General features: G+C 34.1%; 2 protein-coding genes across 3 annotated transcripts in view; one reads left to right on the top strand and one right to left on the bottom strand.

The window, feature by feature from the left end:
- LOC130614650 (uncharacterized) overlaps positions 1–18,909 on the bottom strand; it is a 50,528-nt gene extending 31,619 nt beyond the window's left edge. The window contains exons 1-3 of one of the 2 annotated variants that reach the window (XM_057436086.1): positions 17,234–18,909; positions 17,025–17,158; positions 16,522–16,601 (exon numbers count right to left, since the gene is read on the bottom strand). The gene's annotated coding sequence lies outside the window, so the exon portion shown is untranslated. Of the gene's footprint in view, positions 1–16,521; positions 16,690–17,024; positions 17,159–17,233 lie in introns of both variants that reach the window. The other variant, XM_057436085.1, reaches the window with a different exon arrangement.
- Positions 7,339–7,845, top strand: LOC130613381 (uncharacterized). The gene has a single exon (XM_057434736.1). It carries the CDS (start codon positions 7,339–7,341, stop codon positions 7,843–7,845), a length of 507 nt encoding a protein of 168 aa, XP_057290719.1.
- Positions 18,910–18,933: the final 24 nt, after the last annotated feature.

Below are 18,933 nucleotides of genomic sequence, written 5' to 3'. Positions count from 1 at the left end.
TCTACAAGCCTACTCGTAATAGAATTAAAGAGTCAAAAGAAGGATCAACGTTATTCTGATCAAGTTTTAGTAACTCGCTCCAATTTGTGAGTGAGAATTAACGAAGAAAACTCTCTTTTTTGAAATTTGACCAATTCTGGTAAGAGGCAGGAATATTTTCATCCACATTGAGTTTGTCTGTTGATAACATTAGCTAGAATTAAGGTAATTGATCAGAAATTGAATGTAATAAATTTCCAGTAATACATTCATATTCAGTGAGAGAAAAAAGTTGTTGTCAATACGAGTGAGGTTTCTATTAACGGAAAAAGGACCTGCGGGAAAATCAAATGAAAACCAACAATGTCAAGATATGATGGTATCTCTTGTTTTACATTCGATTTCAAGAGATCAATATTAAAGTCACCCTATATAATAGTGTTTTATTCTCTCTGCTTACAGATTGTAACAAGGGAGATAAAAATCACTGTTAAAAGTATCAATATGCATACCAGGATGCTCATAAATGCAACCAACAATAATATTTGACTTGCGAAAAAACGAAATTCAACAAAAAGAGACTCTAAAATCTTTGATGAGTACATGAAGTTCGACAGATCAGATCTAGGCTTATAAGTGAAGCCATTAGAGATATACAACAAAGCGCCACCCGCGGTCATTTCTGTTGGCGTTTGCTCGACTGAATAAGAATGAGTTTGTTTATCAGGTCTCTGAATTTGTTACTATAGCCAGATCTTTATGTAAGACAAAAAGAAACATATTAAAATGGCAGCATCCATTTATGATCCTTTAGGATTTATTTGTGTAGTTTCTGCTAGAATTAAAACTATTTTTCAGCTTTTATGTAGAGATAAGTTAGACTGGGATGCTGTCATGAGTGTTGAGATTTTTGCTGTGTGGGATAGATTCGTTTGTGACCTAGAGAAATCGAACAGTATGGGAGTAAAAAGATTTGTATTTGTACAAGAAAATGTTATTTAGACAGTCGTTCATGATTTCACTACTAGTTCTAAACATGTGTATTGTGGAGTAGCATATTTAAGTGAAAGTAAGTTTTTTAGCGTCGAAAACTAAAGTTGCTCCCTTAAAAAAATTATCAATTGCGAGATTAGCATTGTTAGGATGTGCTCTGTTGTCGAAACTTTTCAAAGATATTCGTTTAGCAATTAATAAACGCACATCAGTTGATAAAATAGTTTGTTTGACTGATTCTGACGTTGCGTTGTGTTAGATTAAGAGAACGGAATAGTGTTGGAAGCCCAGGGCAGAAAATAGGGTAACTACTGTTAGAAATTTTGTCGATAGAGAATGCTGGAACCACGTTTCAGGAGCTGCAAATACAACTGAATTTCCGACAAGGGTACGAACGTTTGGTGAATTTTAAAGATGGTTTAGAGCTCCTGAATTTATGCATAACACTAATGGTTAGTTAAACGAATTTGTTGCTTAGGGGAAGCTGAGAATGGTGGATGTTGTACTGGAAGCTAGAGAATAAAGGTCGAAACGAGGTAAAAAAGATGTAGGCTTTGTAGATGGGGAGATTGATAACAAAGTTGGATTGGTCGTGAATATAAATGTTGATGTTGTTGATGGGGAGATTGGTAACGAAGTTGGATTGATCGCAAATAAAATGTTGATGTTGTTGATGGGGAGATTGGTAACGAAGTTGGGTTGGTGAATAAAAATGGTGAATTTGTTGATGGAAAGATTAGTGCCGAAGTTGGTTTGGTTGTAAATGATAGTGCCGATAAGGAGATTGGAAACGAAGTTGAAAAAATTATTGTTGTTGAAGGAATTACTGTTGAACATGTGAATTTTGCAGAGGATGTAACTGAAGTGAAAAAAAGGTTGGTTTGAGTGTTATTGATTAGACAAGATAAAGTACGTTGAATAAACCTGTTATTGTGACTGGCTATGTGTTGATAGAGAACGACAATTACTTAGCTCATTCGCTTTTAAAAATTTCAAAAGAAAACAAATTTATTACTCTGCTCGGTGACTTTATTATCAATCTTTTAAAATCCAACGCAGTTAGTTCGCATGCCAATTTTTTAGACTTACTATATCAAATTGTGCCACATATCTCACTTCCTACTAGAATAACACACCACTCGAATACTCTTAATGATGACATATTTATTTTGCCAACCCGCTACCAAAGTATTTTTGGAACTTTATTGGTTGGTTTATCTGATAACCCTTCCCAATTGCTTTTGCTCAATGATTTTATTATTCATTCGTTTAAAAAACATGAAACCGTCTATGCCAGAAAATAGTCTCTTTTGTTTTAATGCATTTGATTGACAAACATGTCCCAGTGCTAAAACTAACTAAAAAGCAAATTAAGCTGAAAACTAAATCTTGCATAACAAGAGGAATTTTGTCGTCTTTTAATGTGAGAAATAAGCTTCTAAATAATTTAAAGCGTGCTGAAACATCAAACATGAGGGGAACTATTTTAGCCTGTTACAAATTTTATAGAAATCGAATTGTTTCGCTTTTAAAGCAGAGTAAAAAAATCCTTATTGTAATTATTTTATTAATAATTCTAACAGCATATAAATTCCTCATTCTATAAATTCTTTTAACAAACACAAAATCTTATTGGAAAATGGTAAATCGGTTTTCTTCGATCCAAAAATCATTTCTGAAACTTTTAATAAGTTTTTTACTAATATCGCAGAAAGAATAAGAGCACAATTCCTTTTACTTGGTATTATTGTTCTAAATGGCTAAGGAATACAATTTCAAATTCTTGATTTATATTCGCAACCTGTACCACTGAGGTTTGCTCAACTATTACGACACTGGGTAGAAATAAGTCCAACGCACCCAACAGCATCCCTGTTCCTATTCTACAGCTCGTTAAAAATCCAAGTTTCCCAACTAATAAATTTGTCACTTAAAACAGGTGTTTATCCGACTGAAGACGGCTCAAGTTTCAATTTTTAAAAATAGCCTCTCCACTTAAAGTTGAGAATTATCGTCCAATTTCTCTTTTGTCCAATGTTGATAAGATATACCAAAAATTAATGTACAAACGTTTAACCAACTTTTGTGATATCAACAGAATTTCCCCCTTCAATTTGGTTTTCGCAAAAAACATTCCACTACGAATGCCTTAATCAATAGTATTTAAGCTATTTATAAAGCTCTTGACTCCGCCAAATTTGCTTGTTGAATTTTTATCAATTTGGAGAAAGCGTTCGACACAGTAGGCCACTCAATTTTATTATATAAACTTGAACTTTATGACATCCGTGGTGTTGGCCTATCGTGGTTTAAGTCTTTTTTAACCGAAACTAAGCAGTTTGTTACAATAAATAATGTCACCTCTAATCTTGGTATTACATGGGACACCCCTAGGTTCGGTCCTGGGGCCACTTAATTTTTTGTTATATATATTAATGACTTAAATAACTCCATAATATATTCAACAGTTAACCTTTTTGCTGATGATACTAAACTTTTATACTGCAACAAGTCCCTCAAATCAGTAACAATAACAGAAGTAACAGTAATATAAAGTTTTCATCTGATTGGATAAACGCAAATAAAATATCATTAAGTTCTGCTAAAACAGAATATATTATTTTTAGGCATAAACATAAGTATCTTGATTTTGAAGTAAAGCTTAAAATGCATGGTAAGAAACTCCATCCTAGTACTGTTGTGAAGTACTTAGGTGTTTTTATTGACGAAAACCTCAATAGATGGATAAAGCGATTTGTGAAGTTACAGTCTTCATTTAATGTATTCGAAGAATAAAGTGGTATGCTACGAATGAAAGAAAGATTTAATAATGGATCGTTGGACTACTAAGAGAAGTCTCCATTGATATTACCAAGTTATTTCACAAAATTCATTGCATTGGATTCACACGAACGTGAGTTACATGATGGTGTTGAATCATCGTTGAATTATATATTCGAACAAAGTTTGGATAATAAAAAGGCCGAAAAACAGTGAAAAATATTTTAAGAGCATGTATGACGTGTAAAAGATATCAAGCAAGAACAGTGGTTCCCTCTCCAAGTCCTAATTTGCGGGATTTTAGAGTTCGTAATTCATATTCATTTCAAGTTACTTAACTTTGCAGGACCGTTAAATTAAAGACTCTTATTTCAAAGTTTACGTCTTAATACATAGTTGTGCATAAACCGGGACCATTCACCTCAAATAGACACCCAATATAAACACCTTCGCGTTTTTGTAAGCATTTAAACGATTCACATCTAGAAGAGGAATACCTGATCGCATCGTAAATGATCATTTTAAAACATTCCAATCTGAAGAAGTAAAGCATTTTATGGTTTGACAACGAATTGAGCAGAAACCTATATTGCCAGCTGCTCCTTGGTGGGGTGGTTTCTATGAACCATTAGTTAAATCTGTTAAAATAACATTGAAAAAGGTATTGAGTAAAGCTTTATTGACATTTGAAGAACTAGAGACAGTGCTATGCGAAGTTGAGGCCTCAATAAATAGTCGAACTCTAATTTATACGAGTGAAATGGGTTAGAACATGCGATTACGCCATTTCATTTAATGTATGGCCGCAACGTTATGGTGAAGGAAAATGTCGAAATGGATGAATTTAATGACACGATTTCAAAACGTGCATTAAGATTACTGAAGAATTGTTAGAACAGATTTTACAAAACCTACCTGAACGAATTGAGGGAACAACACATATACAGAAAATCAAAAAGTTTTGTTACTGAAAGTTTATCAGGTATGTAACAACATGAATATCATATACATTAAAAATGTTTTCGAAATATTAAATGATGGAATTTGCAGTTAAAAATATAACAGGTGGCCAAATGATATAAGATAATATGCACAATCACATTCAGCATAAAAAATGCTAAAAAATGATATAAAATATGTAGATTTTTTTTTTTACTTAACCACTTGAAAAACAATTGGCTGTCATATCAACAGGTGGCAATTTAATGAATTTTTTTTGGGTGTATCACCCTAAATAAAGTTTAGGAGAAGTCATAAAGTTTGCCGTTCCATTAAAAGCTATTAAAAAAAAGAGGTGCAGGGTGGTCCAGTATATTTAGGGTTAAGATCTATGCGATGAAAGCAACGGGTATATTTGTACGTGCTAACGTTGTTTACCTTTCAACAGACATCGTATAAACATTTCTGACAGATCTGTTACAATTGGAAAACCGTTTTAAGTAACTTCAAAGTCACTACAATATCCGGGAAAAAAAGGCAGAAGAAAAAGAGAGGCGCTGACAGAGTTGTTATCAGTTTCGTTTATTTTGGATCAAGGCTGAGAACAATTCAAAATGTTCATAATTTGGTTTATCAAACGTTAGATCAGCTTCAAGATGAAGAAAGCTGTGAAGATAAGAAAATAATTCGATGCCCATTCTCTGGTGATGGTGATTTTGTATCTGTAATGAGAAAATAAGCGATATGTTTATAGATTCAATTTGCGACGAACCGTATGCATTTTATCGATTATGAAGCCAAATACAATAATTTAGGCTGGTTTACTGAACTTGAATCAACGAAATGTAGATTCTTGAAACACAAGCTTTCATCTATTGAAAATAAATGTAATTTCAACGACGCCAGATGCAAAGAGTCCGACTTTCAAGTAAACAGTCCATATAAACTATTAGAACTAACTGATTTCCACTTCAAGGTATATACGTGGTATAATGTAGAAGAAAAGGGAAAAGGATTTAAGAGAGAGAGGTGTTGAAAATCCAACCCTTTGGATCACATCACAGTTCTACAATTATATGTTAAGATCAAGTAAAGTTTTTAAGAAAATATTTGATTTCTAATGAGATTCGTTAACCTTTAAAAGCCAGGTGTTGGGTTTGCAGTGCAAGGTAATAATAACACTTTTTTTTAATTATGATGAACTTGGGAATTAAAAATTCGTTTGAGATTATATTTACGAGAGGAAATTCAGGCCTCGACTTTTACTTCACATAAACAATTTTTTAATTTTTATTAGAAAGGGATGTATCTGCGCAGGAAGCAGAGCTAAAAGTGCAAACATCATTATTGACAAGTGTATTTATGTGGCTGGTAAAAAACAGATGTTCAGTGAAGGGCTAGTATCGAGGAGTACCGCGATAATACAGACATAAAAAGCATGAGGGCTTTGTTAGATTTATACTTTTTGCTGCGTTTTATTATTTATTTCAATAATATTTTTACAGGTTCTAAATATCAGTTAAAAATAAACTGCTCTTCCTATGAAGTGCTGTTTGTTAATACATATCCAAATTTAAAAACATTATTTATTATATGTCCATTATAAACACAGTTAAAAATATTAGAAATCACAAACAAAAAAGAGAACCGCAGGAAGAAAAAAAGAAAGGCACTGATCAAATCATATTATTGTCACAGACGAGTTTTGGAAAGCTAGTACTAGCGCGTAAAAGAGCGATTTATGGTTACGATACAAACCATGTAATAAAATTACAACTGTCTATGTTTTTTATGTGCGAGTATAAAAAGGAAAGTGTGGAGGAGAGGGAAGGGGAAGGGAGGGGGAGAATTAATTTATTACACGAGCTAACTGCAACTTTTTTGTAAAAGCTAGCTTTAAATTATAACCAAACTCTAAAAAAGCAAGCTGTTTGTTTGTTGACCCAATTGGAATGGCCCATATATCGCAAAAAACCCTTTGCAACATTTTAAAATTAATGCTTTATTACTTTTTATTTGACTAGAATTAATATTTATTAAAGATAATTAACTCCTATATATAAGGTGTGGAACTCGAGGGCTATAATATGCTGATATCAGCAGCAAATATCCGAGAATCATAAGGCAGAACCACATATTTTCAAAGTTACCCAGGGTTCCTCGACGTTGTCCATCATTTTAGCTAGCGCTGACACTTGTGACCGAGACGCGGTTGGAAGCTAAGGGATCGTGGGTTGGAACTAAAGACATGCAAAGAAATGCCATGAGTAGTACAAGGGAAAGAAGAGGAATTCTTAAGTAATTTTTTTCATTGGATTGAGGTACCCCACAATGTAGTAAAGAACAGAAACGCCTTTCCGATGTCTGATGATTGTTATGATTGTAAAAGTTTGTTTATGTTTTATGTCTACCATCTTGTCTCACTGTGTTGTCTACCATCTTTGTTCACATCAATGCTTGTTGTCTCATTCATCTCTGTAACATTGTCTCAGTTATCCATAATGTCTGAATGTATATATATATGGGATGTTATATCAAGAATAGATACTCTATGTAAGCAATGCTACTTGTTACTGAACACAACATGGTGTCAGAAGTGGGATCAACCTAACTTATACAAATATGGAATTCACTCCACCTGAACATATGACCTTTGATGGGAACTTGAGGGAACACTGGAAGAAATGGAAACAAGAACTGGAATTCTATCTAGTGGCTACAGAAAAGGATAGCAAGTCAATGAAAGTTAAGTCAAGTATTTTGTTAACATGCATAGGTCCACAAGGAAGAGAAATTTATAACACATTTTCATTTAACGATGATGAAGAGGCTATGGACTTTGACCTAATTATAAATAAATTTAATGAATACTTCTTGCCAAAAAGGAATATTACTCTATTAAGACACAAGTTCTTCACATACAAACAGAAAGAAGGACAATCATTTGCTGAATTTGTTATACAACTCAAAAAACTCTCAAAAGATTGTGAATTTAATGACTTAAGAGAATCCCTAATGAGAGATGTTATAATTGTAGGTGTAAGTGATGATCGACTAAGAGAGAGAATGTTGAGAGAACCTGACCTAAACCTAGACAAGGCTTTGCAACTAGGGAACTCTGCTGAACAAACAAAATCCATGTCAAAGAACTGAAACAAGAACAGTCTGATATAAACGTAATACAGAAAGTAAGACCTCAGTTGTTAAGGGACAATCCTAAGGTCGAATTCATTCGTAATTGTCGATACTGTGGCAGACAACATAAAAAAGGGGCGTGTCCAGCATATGGTCAAAGGTGTAAAAAGTGCAACAAACTTAACCATTTTGCTTTTGTTTGCTTGTCAAAGTCTGTTAACATTATAGATCAACAACAACATCAAGATAACAATGAAGATGATTCATTCCACATCAGCACAATAGATGCCAAACCAGACTCAAAAGCCTTTATTGTCAACACCATATCAACAGACACATGGAGCATCGACCTATTGGCTAACAACACAAATATGCAATCAAAATTGACACTGGGGCTCAGGTGAATGTGATATCTGATAAAACGTACAAACAGCTGTTGAAACGCCCAACAATGAAAGAATCGACAATCAAGCTGACAGCATATAATGGATCTGAAATTCCTGTAACAGGACAATGTCTACTAAATGTTCGATATGCTGATAGGGTCTACCCATTGTTATTTATTATTGTCGGCACTGACTCTGCTTCAATACTTGGACTTAAAGCAAGTGAAAGATTGAATTTAATCCTACGAATTCATGAAATTTATATTCCCGACAATGGCATTTTAGAAATGTTTGACGACTGCTTTGATGAAATTGGCACGTTGCCAAAAGTACATCACATCACTGTTGATAAACACGTTACTCCGACTGTCCATGCAGCAAGGAAGATTCCAATCGCGTTGAGAGACGAACTCAAAGTAGAACTCGATCGTATGATACACTTGGACATTATAGAGCCAATCACAGAACCAACAGAATGGGTAAGCCAACTAGTGATCGTAGAGTTTTAGAGAAAGTGAGAAATTCTGGACTTAAACTGAACAAGTCAAAGTGTATCATTGGTGCTGAATCTGTTACATTCCTTGGTCACAAAATCTCTACAAGCGGTGTTTCTCCAGACCCTGCAAAGGTAAAAGCCATCAATGACATTCTACAACCAACATGTAAAGGAGATCTACAACGTTTTCTTGGTATGACCGCTTATCTTGCTAAATTCATCCCCAATTTATCAAACGAAACTTCAATGTTACAAGACCTTTTAAAAAATGAAACAGTATGGGACTTCACAAGCCATCACCTTGAGCAATTTAATAATATCAAATCTTTAATAAGCAGAGACATTTCTTTGAAATTCTTTGACCCTAAACTGCCTACAAAAATCACATGCGATTCTTCAAAATATGGATTGGGTGCAACCCTTGAACAGCAGCATCACAATGGTTGGCAACCCATAGCATTCAAGTCACGATCATGCACGAATGCCGAACAACACTATAGTACACTGGAAAGAGAAACACTTGCAATAGTGTTTGGATGTACTACATTCCATGAATATTTGTATGGTCGAACATTTTCAGTTGACAGCGATCATAGATCATTAAAAAGCATTTTCAAATACAACATTAACAGTGCACCACCTCGCATACAAAGATTTTTGTTGCAGCTGCAGAATTACGATTTCACAGATTAATAATTTCACACACTCTTAGTCGTGCACCATCGAAAATTCAAGTTGCTGAGATTTGCGAACATGAAATCATCGCTCAAGTTGATTCTGTTATCTCAAGTCTACCAATTAGTGACAACAAATTAAAACTCATTCAAGAGGAAACATCTGCTGACAACACAATGCAAGAACTTTGTCGGACCATATTTAATGGTTGGCCATCTAATCGGTCATGTGTAACGAATGAACTCAAACCATATTTCAACCATCGCCATGAACTTAGTGTTGTCAATGGTATCATAATGAAAGGAACTCGTATTGTCATTCCTCTCTCACTCAGACCTGAAATGAAGCGCATTCTTTACATTGGACATCTTGGAATAGAGCGAAAAAAAATCAATGCACGCACAGCCCTCTTTTGGCCTCATCTTAATGAAGAAATAGAAGACATGATTAGTAGTTGTGACACATGCCAAATATTTCGAAATAAACAATGCAAATAGACTTTGATTCAGCATGAGGTTCCTAGTGAGGCCTGGGTGAAGGTGGGTACTGATCTCTTTACTCTCTTTAATAAACTCTTTCTTGTCATCGTAGATTACACTAGCAAATATTTTGAAGTGGTTCAACTTCCTAATAGCAAAGCATCAACCGTCATCAATTTTACGAAAGGCATATTTTCCCGTCATGGAATTCCAGCCGAAGTTGTTAGCGATAATGGGCCACAATACTCGTCATTCGAATTCAAACGTTTTGCAAGACAATGGGATTTCAAGCATACAACTTCCAGCCCTAAGTTCCCACAAAGCAACGGCCTGGTGGAAAGGACGATACAAACAATAAAAGGAACATTTCGAAAATGCAAATCTGATGGTTCTGATCCTCACCTCGCGCTATTGGCATTGCGTACCTCAGTCAATGGTGCTAACTCGTCTGCTGCTTACTCACTCATGAAACGGAACCTACAAACATTGATTCCAACTGTGAATTCAACAAAAAGTCAATATGACAAACATGCTCGAGATTTACCAGCATTGCACATTGGTCAAACTGTAAGATTTCATCAAGGAAAGAATTGGGATCATCTTTGCCAAGTCATGCAGACACATAAAACTCCACGGTCATATATACTTCGAACTGACAAGGATACAACGATCCGTCGTAACCGTCGTGATTTACTTCCATCGAAATCTGAATTCAAATTGGTCAATGAGAATCATGACGACAAAGAATCAGGCACCATGCAAGAATGCCAACATGGTGAAGAAAACGAATGCCAACGTGGTGAAGAAAACGAAGGTCGACTTGATGAAGAAAACGGAAAAGAAGAGAGAAGAAACAACGAAAAAATGGAATTCAAAGATACTGTGTCAATGACCGAACCATATAGAACTCGAAGTGGTCGACAAGTTAGAAAACCAGAGCGATTTCGAAAAGACTGATTGAACTCTGATTGAATAGATTATATATGTAAAAAAAAAAAAAAAAAAAAAAAAATTACAATTTATTATAGTGTGGGAATGTTATGATTGTAAAAGTTTGTTTATGTTTCATGTCTACCATCTTGTCTCACTGTGTTGTCCACCATCTTTGTTCACATCAGTGCTTGTTGTCTCATTTATCTCTGTAACATTGTCTCAGTTATCCATAATGTCTGAATGTATATATATATATGGGATGCTATATCAAGAATAGATACTCTCTGTAAGCAATGCTACTTGTTACTGAACACAACAATGATGACGGATGGTCACATCTGGATAATATTTATTTTGTGAATTTCAGCTACCTAGCCATTACCATGCCAGCACTCCAGGGCACATGTGTTATTAAATTATTAAGTGATAAAGTACAAGAGCTAAATATATTATTTTTATGTAGCTAGCTGCACAAAAGATTTTTCAAGGCATTCTGTCATTTTAAATAAAAATAGCTAGCTAGTTATTTGGACCTCCCATAACAGTGAACAGTCAAGAATTGAGTATATAGCTAGATAGGTATGCAAGGCATTGCATGTTGGTAAACATGTTTTCACGACAAACTGAAACCTATATTTCATAAATAAATTTCTGCAAATCCTCAGGTTTTTTTATCGAACGGGAACCTATTCTTCATAAATAATTTGGTAGATATTCAGGTTTATTTTATGAAATAACAAAATTTGGGAAAGTATAGCCAGAAGTAATATTTGTCTCCAGGTTAAGACTTAGTAAGCGTAAACTGTTTCACACGGAGGACACTTAGTGTAATGTGTTACAAATCCAGTGGAGCGCTTATAGCATTAAAGGCATAATATATTTTTCATAAACCAACATTTACAGAACTTATGATAAAGATAAAGCCTATTGTTACTTCTGCAAAGCAAATACAGTTTAGCACTTTTCATTTTGCATAAAAAGTTCCTGTGGATATTCAAAAATTGTGAGTGGCACCAGGCTGAGCAATTAGTGCAAGTAAACGTGTTGCAGATACAGGTGGACAAAAAATAACCTACTAACCACTTTGTATTTATACGGCATAAAATTTAGATTATGTATTTGGCACTGTGCTTTAGAAGCACATTCCTACTTTCTCTGAGCTAGATAAGGTATTTGGTCCTAAACCTATACCACATTTTATCTGTTTGAATTATTTTAAATTCTGAGAATCACTTTGAATGTTTTCTGTACACATGGCTTGTCAAAATTGATATGCTGTTAGAAAAAGTTTATCGGCGTCTCCAAAAATGGCTAAATTCAGGAACTCAAAAACTACGATAGTATTAAAATTTTTTGGGTTCATTTTATCAAACTGGTCTAAAAACATGTAATACTAAGTTTCAAGTCATTATTTCAATTTTTACTGAAGTAATACGACTTTTACTCAGTATAGTTTTAGCATAGTTTCTCATACCGCTGACACCAAAATGGCTGCAGGGACTGATCGGTTTGAAATTTATTTATATTATTTTAATAACAACCCTTTTTTCTTTATGTGTTTTAATTTTACTGCAAAAGCTGTTGCATAGATTATGTATTAACATTAGGATAAGGATGAAAAAGTTATTGTGGGACATTGGTTTTAAACCTTAAAAATTTCCAGCGAGAAATTTGAAAACTAATGAATGACAAAATCACAAAAGTTTATCTTCAAATTTTTAATTTTTGTTAATGTAAAAGTAATCCACATGAAGAAATCTTCCATATTAGCCATAACTTGATGAACAATGAATTTTCCCGCAGGTGTTCTCAAATATGTGTAGTATAATCTTAAAAAATGTGATGTAATTTTCCTCTTTAAGCTTTGACTTTTAACCCAGCTAAAAAGCTCAGACTTGTCCTTTCATACTTAGTCTAGTTAGTTATAGCGAAATAGTTTAATATTCAAACTTGACCTATTTTACTGAGTATTAAGTAATAAATGCTAGTTCAATCCTAAATCTAAGCTAAGCTACCTGTAAGAGCAACATCAAACGACATCGAGGCTGTTCTCTTTTGTAAACAAACCCAGTGGTATTTTTGTAATAAGTACCAAATTTTATGTGTGTATTTCTTGCGCTTATGAGTGTAACCAAAGTGCCCTGTACGTAAATCCTAAAAATTTATGTCATTGGCTCACTCTTTACGAGTGACACGACGTAACAAAGGAAAAACCATACGGAAAAACCATACCGCGCAGGTCTGGGCGCTAGCGAAGCGCTTTGTAGGGACAAATTTTTGGCTTGTTTTCATTTGTCTTGATAGCCCAAATAATTTTCATGGTCAGTTTTTCACAACTATTTCTGGTTAGTGCTGCGAAAAGAGGCAGAAATGCAAAATCCTGCCTGATGTTTCTTCAACTAATTTTTTACTTTAACTGACGTTTTGTTTTTAATAACACGCTTAAATGGTGTTGCTAACCCTCTTTGTGGTATATTGACATGGGTAAGATGTTGGAATCGAAGAAAACTTAAATTACTGACTTTTATAGAGAGGCAAGAGAAGACATATTGTTGATGTTTGTTTTAGGGATTAGCTTCCTGAAGTTGCAAGCTACATAGACCATACATTTTGTGTTGTGAGGAATAAAGTAATGGTTAAAAAGAAACGCTATTCTATCATTATCACTGCATTTTGGCAAGAAGAAATAAAAATTACAGCTAGCTATAGAAAGACTTAAAGGAAGTTTTTTACAGTAAGTTATAGCTAGCTAGCTATATATGGATCTGCAAGTTTGACATGGATTAACGTGGAAGAGCATTTAATAAAGGATTTATTTGCAAAGTATAGCTAACTAGTTAATATAAAAAAGAGCACAGATGAAATCGACTAAAAATAAAATACACACTTCAATGATATAATGACTGGCTTTGACTTTTCGTTAAAAAATTATTGTATATAAATATTACATAACTAGCTAGGAAGGGATATATATAATAGCATGTTGCACTGTATTACTGTGTTCTTAATTTTGGTAAAATGCAAGAATAAATTTAGGCAAGGTCTACTTTTACAATTTTGTGATAGCTATAGTAATTTTGGTACATTGACATAAGAAAAATTTGGCAACCGAAAATATTTGACGAAAACAGTTAAAGTCACTAAATTTGTTTAAAAAGTTATTTTCCATTAAATTTGTTTATTTTAACCACAGTATGTTATTTTATTTTATATTTTGCAGCGGTCGAAACTTTGTACTTTAGCTACAGATTAAAATTATTCCTATGCAAAATTGAGTCGTAGCAATTTTTAAGGCTAAGTTGGTGTTTGAACTCCACTGTTAAGTTGAGTGATATTAGAAATGAGTTTTTATGATCCCATTTTTAGCATCTGGGCACTTACCCACCTATATATCTGATTACTTTATGAATAAGGCTACGATATATATGAGTGGCCCAGTGTGACCCCTAGCTAACAAAAACTACAACGAGACAGATACAGCCAGCTTTTTGACAATTTTTAATTTGGCTTATAAAAAATGTAGGTAGCTCCGGCCTGGTTAGTTAAACAAAGTTTCTAGCAAACACAAAATAAGAAATTTTGGAATTGTTTTTTAATATTATAGCTAGCTAGGTATCTGTTTAATGAGCATGAAACTATTAGTTTAGAAAAAAACCCATTGTTTTCTTTACTGTGTTTATTCAGCTACATTATTTTGGTTGTACTAGTAGCTATATAAATCTTGAATGACATGCTAGCAATCCCTCTTTGATCACCACTGTGATATTTTTAAGACAATATTAAAACTTGTGATGTAACTAACTACCAAAATAAGGTCTTTCTCTTTTGACTGCCAACTTTTCATGATGAGTGTACCCCACAACTTGAAGCAATTAAATTAATAATCAAGTTTAGGTCTTGAACCTTTATAATATACAATCTTATGTCAACACTGAGTAACCTTTCTTTAAATAATTGTAAAATCAATATATCGCACCAGTTTAAAAAGTAAAAATACAAAGGAAAAAGTGAATCTTCGTACTGCATGTTTTTCTTAACAAATGCCTTACGCTCCGCGGGGGATATAAAAATTTGTCCCTACAAGCGCTTTGCTAGTGCCCAGACTTGCGCGGTATGAAACTCCGTAATGCTTTGCTATTTGCCGTAACCTATACCGAGATTTGGTTGTGATATTAGAATTAATTGTCTTTAATGTTTGGAACTTAAGGCTGATGGTGTGTAAGTGTTGCGATATTCATTTATTCTAAAATGTGATTTGCATGCCAAAAGTCACACACAGACCAAAGTTGACTTTAAAGTAAGAAAATAGATGACAAATCTGCAATCAATAAACGATAATTCCGTTCATAAAATTCTTATCTAGTTATTTACGTCACCACTTAAATTTTCGACTTCACTTCGAAGATATCAAATTGTGATTTCTTCCCAATTGTCCTGATTAGGATGATGTCTCTTTAGGGAATAACTCTGAGGTGTTAATTGCGTACATAACATTTTTATCTACAATCCTGGTCACAATATGTTGGGACAAGACAACAAATTTCAAAGTTTGCCACCACAAGTAATTGCGTAGGCTTATTCTATATTAGATTCACACATCTTGAACTTGTCAATGTTCAGAGTGGACTTAGCAACTTTTCAACGCTCTCTGCCTGGCATACTTGTGTGCCAAAGTAGCGATTTTGTAGCCTGCCAGCTGCAGAGTATTGACTATTTGACTGTTTTTTTTTGTACATATTTGGATAATTAGTAAAAAACTGCATTAGTCTCAATATTTTTGTCCACGATCGTAGTTGTTTACGTCATCACTTAAATTTTTAGAATTGCTTTGATATGTAACACGCTTTTGTATTACTCTCGAAAGGTAGGACATTCTAATCAGAATAATTGATAACCAGAACAATAATAACAACATAAAAGTTGTTGATGTTACTTTTAACAAATTACTGAACAGCTGAAATAATTTACGACCTGTTGCTTCTATTTTTTTTAAGTCATGTAGCAAATACAATATGTTTATATATAAAACAAGTCGGTTGCCCGTGGAAGAATCCACGGGCTCGCTGTCTTTTTATACCACATGTTGCGTGTCTCGCTACTGCGGTTACCATTTTGCCTGACAGACAGACGTATACGGGTATTATAATATAAACTAGTCGTTAGCCCGTGGAAAAATCTACGAGGTTGCCCATCCTTAAAATTTACCTGTCGCAACAAAGTGGACAAAAGGATATTGCATTTGATATTGGTGCGCATTTTAAAAATTTCGTGTTTCTGTTATGGGACGCGGTTTTCGCGGACAGACAGACAGACGAAATACGGCTATTATTAAAGAGACTAGTCATTAACCCGTTGAAATATCCACGGACTCGTCCGTCCTTTATATATCGCATTTCGTGTTTCCGTGACAGGACGCGCTTTTCGTGGACATACAGACAGACGACGGCTATTATTATAAAGAAAAGTCGTTTAAATTTACCCGTCACAACTAAGGGTAAAAATATATCGCATTTGGTATTGGTGCGCGTTTTAAAAATTTCGTGCTTCCACAACAGGAAGCGTCTTTGACGGAAGAAATACAGTCAATGCAACCAAAACGTCGTAATGTTCTTTCACAAGACGACGTGTTTTTTGTGTAAGTTCCGAACACAGTTGGCGATAAATTGAGAATGTACGATTAAGCAAAGGTCAATTGACTTAAATTTTTGAGTTTAACAGATAATACCTGAAGGTTCGCCTCTGTATTAGATACCAATTCAAGGAAATTCTCCAGTTTCACAACATCTAAGAACCTTTCCACGTTCTCTATGGCAGTAATCGATGATTAATTCCTTCAATGCCTTATCAGCAATACCAAACTTCGCTGTAACAACATAGCGTTTTTTACTCGTGTCTAAATATTAATTGTCATGTGACTTTAAATAGAGAGCCCCATATGTTCTTAATATGAACAAGAACTTTCCTATTTTTTAGAGAAATCCACTAATTCTTGTGTACATAATACTAACAATAAATTTGTTTAATTAATCTGCAATTTTTTGATTGCATTCACCAAGAAGCCATCAAAGTTTTATCAATTTCTCTTTGAAATCGGCTTCAATATATCATTTTTAAGTAGTAAATACAATTCCAGAATGGATTCTATACAAGCTGATATATTCAGGAGACTTTGAAGTTTCTGTAGCTTTTTTTTCGCAGTTCAAACTCAAGAAATCGATAGTAATATACCTTTTTTATGGTCTTCGGAAAATGCAATCCATCAAGAAGTACAAGAAATGGAGCAGCAGCGGGCAAATCATAAAGCAACAAAATAAACTTTTCGTTGGAGGTTAGATTTCGGTGAACGGCATTTGATAAGAAACCTAAACGAGATAAAACAGTTTAACTCTCTGAAAGAAACTGACCAGTTTGATTCGCGCGATACAACAGTACGCTACCAGAAGCTGATACTTTCATGCCATTGATCAATTTATCCATTTATCCACCTCTTTTTCCACTTCATATAACCCGGCAGGAGCGGATTTAGACTTCGGCCACTTCGGCACTCGCCTAAGGAGAAATTTTTCCAATGAGAAAATCATGTGTATCTAAATGTAGTTGTCGATTTAAAGCAACGCATAATTTTTATTGTAAGCGTTTAATAAGATCATTTTGCGCCCAGGATCCGAGTTAATAAATTTTAACTCCACTCAGGAGTGTTTGCCAAGGCTCGACTCTCCTTCGATGTGCTTTACCGAAGTACCATGGTTTTCAGGGTAACGGAACTACATTTTGCCGCATTTCGCTGATTGTGTTACTCTCTATTCCTTTGTTTTCTGCCTTAAAACAGTGTGGACTTTTGGACCCTATTAAAAAAAAAAAAAAAAAAGAATTATGACGTCAAGACAAATCTCGCCGAAGTGTGGACTTTTGGATTCTCCTTAAAACAAAAGAATCTGTGACGTCAAGAAGAATGTCGCCGAAGTCGTCGAAATTTACGGTAAAAGAAAGTTTGATATAGTAGGGGATGGGTGCGTAGGAATAATTTACTCTACCAATTTTATTGCCTTGCGGTAGCCGCTCTGTTTTATAGGTTCAGCCAACTTCAGCGAGCTGCAATTTCGAAGCTTGCTTTTAATTCAACATGTCTATTGAAAAAAGCCTAAGGAATTGTTTTGTATTGACTTGCAGCAAGTAAAGGGAAGTTTTGAATATATGATTGCAGAATGAAGTTGAGTAATGTTACTGAGAAGAAACATCACTGGAAACATTTGTTTGTTGTGTTGCCTGTGATTGCAAAAGAAATGCTGATTGACAGAAAAGCAGCCTTTGATTTAACAAGAATAATAGCATTAACTCAATGACTACGCTTTCAGGTACATCTGTTTGCATTGCTTTGTATTGCTGTGCTAGCAAGTGTGAACATGAGACTGTTTATAGTTTCACTTTTAACGAATTTGAAAGACGTTTGTGTTAAATTCAAAAGAGCTTTATGTTGTCTGGGATTTCTTTTTTATTTAAGTAACAATACATTTTATAGCAACACAGTAAGTCAAATAGCTAGTCAACTGGTTGCTTTTTGTAGCTAGTAAATGTATGTAACAATTTGTTGACCTTACTTTTGTAGATTTAAAGCGTCTAAGCAATAGCTAGCAATAGACACTTTCCAAACGATTTTTTAACATGCCACAAGGCCAAGGAAGAGAACACTAGTCTTGAGAGGAAGATTTTGACAAGACTTGATGATGTTTTGGTTTAAAAGTTCTAGCCTCGTATCAAAATAATTCCTGGAAATGGTGCTAATTACATACAGTTCGAATAACAAGAAGGCATGGTTTTATTTAATGGGTGAAATAACAAAAGTTTTTTACATTTTCACTGAAGAAGTTGTCATGCTGATAGACATGGAAAATGTTTGTGGTTCTTTCAACTAGGCAAAAATGATTTACCATATATACTTATTACAACCCTATCCAGATGGACACAAAAATGTGTAATAATGTAGTAAAGATATCTGTTCTTAAATGATCATAGTTACAAAAACATAGACAACAACAGATAAATACAATAAAATAAAAATGGCAAGATTTTATTGCTAATTAAAAACAAGTTTACAACACAACCACCTACAAAACGAAAGAAAAACAGTGACTTTTGT

The sequence above is a fragment of the Hydractinia symbiolongicarpus genome, chromosome 11 (assembly GCF_029227915.1).
Source record: "Hydractinia symbiolongicarpus strain clone_291-10 chromosome 11, HSymV2.1, whole genome shotgun sequence".
Lineage (NCBI taxonomy): Eukaryota > Metazoa > Cnidaria > Hydrozoa > Anthoathecata > Hydractiniidae > Hydractinia > Hydractinia symbiolongicarpus.
Note: the sequence above shows the minus strand (reverse complement) of the source record. Positions and strands in the feature narration are given on the sequence as shown.